Source organism: Emys orbicularis, chromosome 9 (genome assembly GCF_028017835.1).
Source record: "Emys orbicularis isolate rEmyOrb1 chromosome 9, rEmyOrb1.hap1, whole genome shotgun sequence".
NCBI lineage: Eukaryota > Metazoa > Chordata > Testudines > Emydidae > Emys > Emys orbicularis.
In genome coordinates this window covers 39053153-39064736 of record NC_088691.1, presented here as the reverse complement: position 1 = coordinate 39064736, position 11584 = coordinate 39053153, and the positions used below count along the sequence as shown (strand labels likewise).

Here is an 11584-nt window from a genome sequence, read left to right as displayed (position 1 = left end):
GGGAACATCTTATTTTGCAGACGCTCCCCTCCCCCCCTCTTTCCAGGCTGTGACTTATGATCGGACAAGGCTTCCCCCACCCTTGCACGTTTGCAGCCGCACTTTCACAGCAGCCTCTGTCTCAGTGTCTGCTTGCTTGCATTTTTTAAAATAGGATTTTATTTTTAATGCAATAACCACGAGGATGTGTTTAAAGTGTGCCTGGTCTCTGCAATGAGGTCTATGCTATTTTTTTTCGGGTGGGGGGAGATATTGCGCATGCCAGGTGCAAATAAATCCAGATTCCCGCATATATTGACTGCTCTGTGATTTTTTTTAATCTCTCTATAAAAGACAATTTTTCTATAACTTCTAACTTGCATGCCCATCGAGGGGCGGAGAGCCCAGCTTATTTTATTGGGGGTGATCGATGCTAACTTTGATAAAGAGGTGACACTGACTGCCGGGGGAAGCAGACGAGTTGAGTGTGTCTGTAGACGCGAGACAATTTTTGCCTCTGATTTTACCCTATTTTAAAAGAAACCCCACCCCTGTTCCCCCAGACAGCCAAGCACCAAAACAACACCCCCCCCCCCCTTCCCCGCGCGCCTGCTTCAGCCGGGCTATCAACAGGCAGCCAGGAGGGAAGCTGGGCGCCAGGTGTGCGGAACCGGGAGATGGATATTCTCCCCGTCCTGCTCGCCTTGCTGTGGACCGGGGCAGGAGCCCTGATCAACCTGAAGTACTCGGTGGAGGAGGAGCAGCGCGCCGGCACGGTGATCGCGAACATCGGCAAGGACGCCCGGGAGGCTGGCTTCGTGCTGGACCCCCGCCAGCCCGCCGCCTTCCGGGTGGTCTCCAACTCGGCCCCGCACCTGGTGGACATCAACCCGGGCTCGGGCTTGCTGGTGACCAAGCAGAAGATCGACCGGGACTTGCTGTGCCGCCAGAGCCCCAAGTGCGTGATCTCGCTGGAGGTGATGTCCGGCTCCATGGAGATCTGCGTGATCAAACTGGAGATCAAGGACCTGAACGACAACGCGCCCAGCTTCCCCACCGACCAGATCGAGCTGGAGATCTCGGAGACGGCCAGCCCGGGCACGCGGGTGCCGCTGGAGAGCGCCTACGACCCGGACTCGGGCAGCTTCGGCGTGCAGAGCTACGAGCTCACCCCCAACGACCTCTTCGGGCTGGAGACCAAGACGCGCGGCGACGGCTCCCGCTTCGCCGAGCTGGTGGTGGAGCGCAGCCTGGACCGCGAGACGCAGTCCCACTACAGCTACCTGCTCACGGCGCTGGACGGCGGCGACCCGCCCAACTTCGGCACGGTGGAGCTCAGCATCCGGGTCATTGACTCCAACGACAACAACCCGCTCTTCGAGGAGCCGGCCTACGCCGTCAGCGTGCCCGAGAACGCGCCGCCCGGCACGCCCCTGCTCCGCCTCAACGCCTCAGACCCCGACGAGGGCACCAACGGGCAGGTGCTCTACTCCTTCCACAGCTACGTGTCCGAGCGGGCCCGCCAGCTCTTCCACCTTGACCCGCAGAGCGGCCTGCTCAGCGTCAGCGGCGCCGTGGACTACGAGGAGGGCCACAGCTACGAGCTGGACGTGCAGGCCAAGGACCTGGGGCCCAACTCCATCCCGGCCCACTGCAAGGTGACGGTCAGCGTGCAGGATGCCAATGACAACCCACCCCTCATCAACCTGCTCTCGGTCAACAGCGAACTGGTGGAGGTGAGCGAGAGCGCGCCGCCCGGCTATGTCATCGCCCTGGTGCGGGTCTCTGACCGCGACTCCGGGGCCAATGGGCGGGTGCAGTGCAAGCTGCTGGGCAGTGTGCCCTTCCGCCTGCAGGAATACGAGAGCTTCTCCACCATCCTGGTGGACGGGCGGCTGGACCGGGAGCAGAGGGACCAGTACAACCTCACCATCCAGGCCAGGGACAACGGGGTGCCCTCCCTGCAGGCCACCAAGTCCTTCACCGTCAAGATCACCGATGAGAACGACAACCACCCCCACTTCTCCAAGCCCTACTACCAGGTCATCGTGCAGGAGAACAACACCCCCGGGGCCTACCTCCTGTCCGTCTCCGCCAGGGACCCTGACCTGGGCCTCAATGGCAGCGTTTCCTATCAGATCGTGCCCTCCCAAGTCCGGGATATGCCTGTCTTCACCTACGTCTCCATCAACCCCAACTCTGGGGACATCTATGCCTTGAGGTCCTTCAATCACGAGCAGACCAAGGCCTTCGAGTTCAAGGTCTTGGCCAAAGACGGGGGCAACCCATCCCTGCAGAGCAATGCCACCATCAGAGTGATCGTCCTGGATGTCAATGACAACACCCCTGTGATAACTGCCCCACCTCTGGTCAATGGGACTGCAGAAGTGTACATCCCTAGGAATGCCGGGGTTGGCTACTTAGTGACAGTGATCAAGGCAGATGACTATGATGAGGGGGAGAATGGAAGACTGTCCTATGAAATGGCAGATGGAGATAGAGGGTTTTTTGAAATAGATCAGTTCAATGGAGAGATAAGGACCACCAGAGCATTCGGGGAGAATGCAAAGACTACTTATGAGCTGATTGTGGTGGCGCATGACCATGGAAAAACATCGCTCTCAGCTTCTGCCTTGATTTTGATATACCTATCTCCAGCTCTCGATGCCCAGGAATCCATAGGATCTGTTAACTTGTCACTGATTTTCATTATTGCCCTGGGTTCTATTGCCGCCATTCTTTTTGTCACCATGATCTTTGTTGCAGTCAAGTGTAAAAGGGATAACAAGGAAATAAGGACCTACAACTGCAGGTAATGTGAACTTGTTTCTTTGTACCATGCAATATGTGCTTTGATTTTTCAATGTAAATTACTTTTTGATTTGTTTTAAACCCACAGGTGTATTGCATTTACTTTAGGAGCAAAAATGAGGGTTCATGATATTATGTTGCTTTTAAGAAAATTTCCATAAACGTTTTTTTTTTTTTAAATTACTCTGGGAGAAGTGTTTTTTTAAAAGAATATTCCAATCTGAATAAGTGTGTTTTGACAATCTGTCCTAATATAAATTTTCTTATGCATTCTATAGCAGAACAAACCAATCTGTCTTAAATCAGCATAGCTATTTCCTGAGAGTTTAGGGGAAAAAAATGTACAGATTGAATGATTACCAAAAGAAGAGAGATCCCCGATTTTAGATTTCAGGAGAGAACTATGTTTCATATAGTTGCACTCACTCTTGGGTGAGCAGTACCATCCTGGTTGTAAAGCAAGGTTGGATTTTTGAAGCACTGAGCAGCTGAAAAGGAAAAAGCCCAACCTGAGGAGAGTTGTAGTAGGTGCTCACAGCACTGAGTCAACACATAGGATAGCAAGTCCACACCTACAGTAGTAGTTGGTATTGGTGGGCTTTGCTTTAAGGTTCCTCTGCGTGGTGTTTGCATCCTGTCCCCACCAGAGGATGTCACTATGGGCATTTTTTATGTGTTGGTTTTCTCCAGGAGTGGTGGTTATAAAAGGAAAGTGGAAGCTGGGAGAACACACTATGAAAGAAATCACAGTTCAGCTAGAATTCACGAAGTGGAGCAATGCCCTTAAAGCTCTTTCTTTCCATGTAAAAGAACTATTGTGCATGTATGTTTCAGGATGCAGCTCTTACAAGCAAAAATAAATCCAAAGGAATAGGGGGAAAAGAGTCATTTCCTTGAATAAACCCAATTCCTTGTGAAAATGTTATGGTTGATTTAGTTTTTATTAGTTGTTTTAATGATCATATTTACAACTCTGTATGATTTTGCAATGCATGATCACAAGTCCAAAATGAGGAATGGTAGGTCATCTCTGCATCTGAAACCTTAGCTGCTATGAAAGCCTAATATTTGAAATTGGGTCCCCTGAATATGTAACAGCCATGCGATTATTGTCTCTTTTACTATTCTCTGTGTTACACAAGTTAGTAGACAAATGCTAACCACACATGAATATCAATCAGATGCCATAAAGGAGCAGCTGCAATGCCTCATAAATGGTTTAATCCTGTTACTAGTGAAATAGCCATGACTTCTTCATTCCTTCAGCACTGAATCTTTCAGATGGAAATTAATTTTGATCTACCTTTGTAACATACGATTGCCTGTGGCAATTTTATAGTGCAGAAGAATGTGCAGTCTTTAAAGTTTTATTTACAGAGATATAATAACGGAGAGTTCAGTTTTTATATCCTGTTTTCACAACATAAAGCATGTTTATAAGCCCTTTTGCTGGATGGGGAAAAATCATCTGCAAATAAAGCACTGTATGTGCCATATTATGGGATGCCTAGTTTTAAGTGTGAGCTAATATACCGGATTTCTTGCCAGTTTGGTCCGTTAAACAAGAATAGGATCTGAATGTCTAAAATCAAATCGTGGTGGTGCCCCTAACAACTTCATACATAGGACCAGGAGGCTTAATGTGTTTTAGGGATTAATGAAGTGCAGTTTAATTAAATAATTGGTCAATAGAGAAAGGACATCAAAATGAATGCTGTGAGAATTGGAATCTCACATTGCCAAACTTAAACATTGAGGTGAGGTAAACAAAACAATTAAAGCTCTGTCAAGTGTTGTTAGACTAGCCTGCATGCATACAGATCTTTTGCACAACAAAAATCTCCTGAATTCCTTTAATTTATTGACAAGCACAATGGACTGAACATTCTATTATCAGTGTAAATCTGATCAAGCGAAGTCAGCTGCAGAGGCGCAAAGAAATACTGTATAGGCTTAGCTGTGTATTTGATCATCGTGCATCCCATATGTGCATTTTGTGTATCTGTTTAGACTTGTCTTTTCTTTTCTTATTTTTTCAAGGTGCCTATCAACATCTGCAGGAGGTTTTTCATAAAATTAGTTCATTTATGAGGCGTCTGAGAGAGCTGTTTGATTTGGTGTCTTTTTTTCCCCTGCTCTGGCAATTAGCTACTCTGAAACCTTTGTAGAGCAAGAATGCTTGTACAATATTTACCTTTCTAGATAAACCTGTGTTACTTATTCTTCCTATTATCTCTTAATTGCAATTATTGGATTCCAAAAAACCCACCTTTATCATAATATGAAAAGTAACAAACTCTGTACTTTCGAATGTATATTTCTGGTTATGGTAGTAGTTTAACATAATTCCTTTGAGAAGTATTGTGATGTCTGGCATCTTGTATGCATATCTATATCTATCTGTGTGGCGTTGATAATGATACACGATCCTCTGTGTCAAAAAAGAACCACAGTCACTTCAATCTAGATGTACAGGGATAATGCCAAGTGCAATCATATTTTTAATTTTTTTTTCCAGTAGTTTAATGATGACTTTCTTCCTTTGGTATGTTTTAAGAGGAAAAAGACACACATCCTGCATCAGTTCGTTCTTTCAGCAGGTACGAAGCAAAGGGGAAAAAGAGGCATAGAAAAACAAGCTGATGTAAGAAAAGGTCAGAAGGATAGTTTCTCTTTGAAAACACCATTTTTGCTCTCCAGTTTCTAGAAGAAAAACATTTCCCAGGAAGTGGGGAGGGGTATTGGGGGGAGGAGAGAAGAAAGGTTCAGGAGAAGATTTAAAGTTCTCAAATGCTACCAGGAAAGAGTTGAAATAAAAGCAACCTGGAAACATTTTGTTATGCAAACAGCCTTCGGAGTATGGTGGGATAAGTGTGTAAGATAAGAATATTGTGGAATTTGCTGTATTTACTGCTAAGATCTGAAGAAAAACCGCTAGTCATGCTGTTTTTTGATTTACATGAACTAAACACTTTAAAAATCCTTATTACACATGAAAATTAATTCAGGTACCCTTTTCAGTTCATGGATCTTAACATTTCCATTTTTTCTTTTCTACAGGCTGAACTTTATTCCTGGTAACTAAATATCAGCAATTATAAACACCAAACAAAATACGGAAGAAATTTTCCCTTCCCTTTCTTTTTGTGTGTGACCTGTAAACTTTATACATATGAAAACAAGCTAAAGATCATATATTGCCATAGGATTCAAAACATGACATAATGTGCATGAATAAGAAGTCTGTGTTGAGATGGGGCTAAGCCCTCTGGGTTTCTTAATATTTATCGAGCAGGGCACAGTTCAGGATTCTATTAGATACTCATTTTGCTTCTTCTGTCCCACAGAATTGCAGAGTACTCCTATGGGCATCAAAAGAAATCAAGCAAGAAGAAAAAAATCAGCAAGAATGATATCCGGCTGGTACCACGGGATGTAGAGGAGACAGATAAAATGAATGTGGTGAGCTGCTCCTCCCTTACTTCATCTCTCAACTATTTCGACTATCATCAGCAGACCTTGCCACTGGGCTGCCGCAGATCTGAAAGTACCTTCCTCAATGTGGAGAATCAGAACACTAGGAACACAGGCTCCAACCATGTTTATCACCACACCTTCACCGGGCAGAGTCCCCAGCAACCAGATCTGATCATCAATGGAATGCCATTGCCAGAGGTGAGTGTGGCCAGAACTTTTACAAAGTTTGTGAGGCTGAATCTAAACAGTTTGAGAACCTCCCTAGCAGCAAATGAAAGTTTGGTGTATAGAACTTAGTGTATAAAGGAAATGTGTCTTGTTGCAAGTCATGCCTCCAGACTTTATAGTATCTGCTTCCAGAAGGAGACGGATGTTAACGTAAATCTATGTACATATAATGCATTTTAATTTTTGCAGAGTATTATACTCCACGCATCTGTTGGTATTGTCATTGTTGTCTCTGGGCTCGAACACAGCAAGCAACAGTATTTAATGCGTGCTCTACATGGATGTTCAGATACCGTGGTGATGAGCATAGTATAAATACACCTCTACCCCGATATAACGCGACCCGATATAACATGAATTCGGATATAACGTGGTAAATCAGCGCTCTGGGGGGGCGGGGCTGCGCAGTCCGGCGGATCAAAGCAAGTTCGATATAACACAGTAAGATTTTTTTGGCTCCCGAGGACAGCGTTATATCGGGGTAGAGGTGTACCTAGTGGTTAAGTTAAGAGTTGGCTATAAAAGTCTGAAGTCACATAAATCTTTCTAATGGAAGAACCAGCCACTGTAATCACTGACTTCAAATATGGGCACAATCCTGCAACTCTTACTCATGTGAGTAATTCTTACTCGCCACATGTAGTCCCAGTGAAGTCAGCAGGACTGCTAACGCGAGTAATGATGACAGGGTCAGGCCCATGCTGTGCTAATAGTGTTGGTGGAGTGTTGTTTTTTCTTTTTTTGTGCTAATTTCATACATTTTAGCTTTAACGGGATGACTCTTAAGGAAACATCAGATTAGTCAATAGTTAAATTCTTAAGTAGGTCTTTCAAGGTTTTTTTAATCTTTATATGTGGCCATTGGTACTTTAGCAGGAATACACAGTGCCTCAGGGTTTTCACTTTAAATTAGGCAGCCGAAGTTCTAACCTCTCCCATATTGTCACCTCACTATTTGTTGTGAGTTAGTGGTGACCATTGAAATAGGTGATGGATGGTGTCTTCCTAAATATGAAGAAATGAGGCAGAGTGTCTGTCGCCCTGGTCACACTCACTGACTTCATCTAATTCTGTCAGGTGTTTTCTGTACATCATGGGCATTGTTTACTGTTGCTTGTTTGTTTCTCTTTGAATTGTTGTTTGGTATTAAACAAAACAATCAAAGGTTTGTCATGTTTCCTACTTTAAACAGAATAACAAAGTTGAAAAAGCAGCTAAAATATTTATGGCCTACTCTAATCTGCTCTCAATACACCAGTGTAAATGCAAAATGAGTCCACTGAAGACAGTGGAGGTGCTCTAGATTTATACCTTTTTGTCTACCCAGCAATTAAACACCCAGGGCTGGCCTGGGTCAGCTGACTTGGGATCACAGGACTCAAACTACGAGGCCGTAAAATTGCAGTGTGGATGTTTCGTCTTGGGCTGGAGCCTGGGTGCTGGGACTCTCCACCCTCATGGGGTCCCAGAGTTTGGGCTCCAGTCCAAGCCCAAACATCTACACTGCCATTTTACAGCCCCACGAGCCCGAGTCATCTGATCTGGGCCAGCTGCAGGTGTTTAATTGCTGTGTAGATATACACCAAGAGCACAGTTTTGCCCTTAGTGTCTGGCTGCAGGCCTATTTTAAAGCAGTTGGTGTCTGTGGGCCTGATCCTGCAGTCCCTATGTTGTCAAAATTCCCACTGAATTCACTGTTTGTAGTGTCATTATAGCTGTGTTGGTCCCAGGATATTAGAAAAAAAAAAGGTGGATGAGGTAATATCTTTTATTGGAGCAACTTGGGTCGGTGAGAGAGACAAGCTTTTGAGCCACACACAGTTCAAGGTTTAGGAAAGGTACTCAAAAGTGTATTGCCTAAATACAAGGTGGAACAGATTGTTTAGCATAAGTAGTGAATACACATTTTAAGGGTCTATTCAAAGTGAAGTGACCCATTAGCACTTCTGTAGTCATAGGACAAAAAAGGTGCCATTAGTGAGTTAGATTGTTGTATTAAGCCATAAATCCAGTGTCTCGATTAAGACCATGATATTTAGTGTCTAGCAAAGTTATGAACTTAAGCTCCACTGCTCGTCTTTTGAAGGTGTTGTGCAGCTTTCTTTTGAGGACAAGGACTGAGAGGTCAGATGTGGAACAATCGTTTTTTGAAAAATGTTTACCCTGGGGTTATATGGTGTTCCTGTCTTTTATCATTTTTCTGCGTGAGTTCATTCGAGAGCGTAGTGATTGTCTGGTTTCACCCCCATGGTTGCTATGGAGGCATTTAGTGCATTGGATGAGGTACAGCACACATTGTGTTAGGCATGTGTAGAACCTAAGGCTCTTGAAAGGTGTGTTGTGTGGGGTATTGATCATTGTAGCAGTGGAGATATGTCTGTAGGTTTTGCATGTGTTGTTAAGGCAGGGTCTGGTGCTGCTTTGAGTTGTTGGGCCCTAGTCTGTGGGGAGATTGCTTCTGATGATGAGCTAGGCGAAGTTGTTTGAAGACCAGAAGCATTCACTAGAATTTTAGCCTCCATTTGCACTGCATAATTAGGTCCTTTAAAGGGTAGCTTTTGGTGGATCCTGAATAGGGATATAATCCTTTGGTCTTGAATTATTATGGAGTCCCTAGGTAAAATCCAGGTGTAGAGTTTTAAAGGAGGGATTTAGTTTGTAATTAAAAGGTGACTCTTAGTTGTCTTCTAGGTCTTTCAGATATCATCTGCTTTTACCCCTCCTTGCATTCCACATCTGTCCTGCCATAGCAGCTCCAGACTTTTTACATGTTGTCTTACGGTTTTGCCTTTTTCAAGGTTACCCACTTAGATACACTGAGACAACTTCTGCATCAGTGCACAAGCACACAGAGCCAGTACTGAATATAACAGCCTGTAGCTGCCAGGAGTGAGAGAGTGTCTAAATGCAATTAGGAGGGTACAGCTGAAGTAATAGACCACTGTTCCACAGAATTAAAGCTCAGTTTAACCTCTGGTGTAGATATAAAAGCTGTAATCAAGTGTCTTGGCTATACCTGAATGGCATTGACTTGTATATAATAACTTGTATAATTTACTGTATAGGCCAGGTCTACACTAGGAAATTAGGTTGGTATAACTCTGTCGCTCAGGGGTGTGGGTTTTTCACACCCATGAGTGATGCAGTTAAACAGACCTAACCCATGGTGTAGAAAGTGCTAAGTTGACAGGGGAATCTCCCATCGGCATAGCTGCCACCTCTTGGGGAGTTGAAGTACCTATGCTGATGGCAGAAGCTCTATACAGTGGCACAATTGTAGCGATGCAGCTGTGCTGCTGCAGCCATTTAATTGTAGACTAGATACAGATACAGACCTGAGGCAGAACCCCTGATCCAAATGCCCTCATACTTTAGGAGAGTTTGGATCAGTATCTAGATCTGAACTCTTTGGCTCAGGCTTGTCTTTAATTACGTATGCTAGGGAAATTGATCATACAGCCATCTTTGAACGCTCAACTCAGGTGGGCTTGAGAAAAGGTGAAGAATTCCAGAATTTGTTAATATTAGGGCCCCTTCAAGATTCAGGCTCATCTGAGCACTACATAGAATAATATTTGAGGGGCGGAATGTCCGAGAGTTCAGAGCACACACTTTTTTTTTTCCCCCCAAGGTTGCGTGCAAGCAAAGGCTTTTAGTATTCTGGGGGCAGTGTCCCATGAATAATTCCTGCCTTTATGGATGGAAGAATGGTATCATTTGGAAGAGGGTCTCAGAAGTGTTATTGGCTGCTGCTGCCTATCTAAAAGGCATTGGTACTCCAGAGCACTGTCGGAGCCTCCCATGCAGTTTCTACATAAGGGCAGTTGAGCAACATTGTGAGTGCTCTGAGGTCATGATTCAGTATTACAGACTAAATTCAATCATAAAATCCATCACACGTTGGTATTAACTAGAACTGTCTGTGGGCAGCTGGAGGTCTGCAGTATTGGGGGAAGAGGAAAATATCAGGGTAGACATCATAGCTCAGCTGATAAAGTTAGTAGACATACTCAGCCAGAATACATTTATGTACAAATTTCTCCCTGATGCAGCTGCATTACAGTTAAGCTTTGGATCCAGCTGGGTGTGAATCTCCCCGAAGAAGCCTCAACTCTATTAACTCTGTTTTTTTTCTATTAGGGAGGCAGGACACAGGCAGAAGGGGAATGGCATTTCCCTACATTTCTTGTCCATAACTTGAGTCCCTCTGTCACTTCTTATAAGCTTAATGTATTAGAAGGCACTGAAACATGGAGTGTTGAAATGAACTTTATTGTACTAACAAATGAAATGTTCCTCTCCCCCGCCTCAGTGTCAGCTTAAAATGTAGTATGCCAGCAGTTAAACTAGAACTGCACAAGGGGCAGGTACAAGATTTTCACAGTTCTATTAAGAATACAAGAAGCTCTTTCACTGGGTGAGCTCAGAAAGTCTCATCCAAAGCCAGTTGAAATAAATGGGAGACTTTCCATTGACTTCACTGATCAAGGCCTTGCACAAGTATCTTCACTGGTCAGGTCTTGCACAAATCCAGCTCTGAGAATGTCTCTCCACCAAGGCATTGTCTGTGTCCTAATTTATATCCCTTGAGGAGAGGGAATGGACGAATAGTCCGTGCACCTCAGTTGCAATGCTGGAGGTGTTGAATGTTCTCCGCACTGCATGCCATGCCTTCATATGAAATGTAGGATTAGGAGTGTTCAGCCCCTGAGAGATCTGACTGGGATCTCTAAGGGCTTTTATAATCCCATCAGAATGCTAGTTCCAAATGATCCCCCTGCCATGTGATGCTGAGCGGAGCAAGTGGATCTATGGTAGCATCCCTGTAGCATGTATCCTCCCCCTTACGAGAGTTGCGTGTAAGCTGGTCTCTGTGAGTGGGAGGCTGAAGCCAGCAAAGATGGGGGCAGAGTTGGAGAGTGGCTGTGCTACATGATATGCTCCCAAGGGAATGTGGACTAATATGTGGCAGACTGCTGGCTTAATGCTGATGCTGTTTGCATTAACTAAGTCCCTCTGCTCTGCTCCTCGGGACCAGTGGAGGGCCAGGAGAACATAGTGGGTAGAGGCACGACCATGAAAAGTCAGG

The 11584-nt window shown here is 44.8% G+C and overlaps 1 protein-coding gene across 2 annotated transcripts in view; it reads left to right on the top strand.

The window, feature by feature from the left end:
* Positions 1-656: 656 nt before the first annotated feature.
* Positions 657-11584, top strand: part of PCDH19 (protocadherin 19) — a 117561-nt gene continuing 106633 nt past the window's right edge. For both annotated transcript variants that reach the window (XM_065410928.1, XM_065410927.1), the window contains exons 1-2: positions 657-2791; positions 6138-6465. In XM_065410928.1, coding sequence (XP_065267000.1) covers positions 657-2791; positions 6138-6465 — 2463 coding nt within the window. The remainder of the gene's footprint in view (positions 2792-6137; positions 6466-11584) is intronic.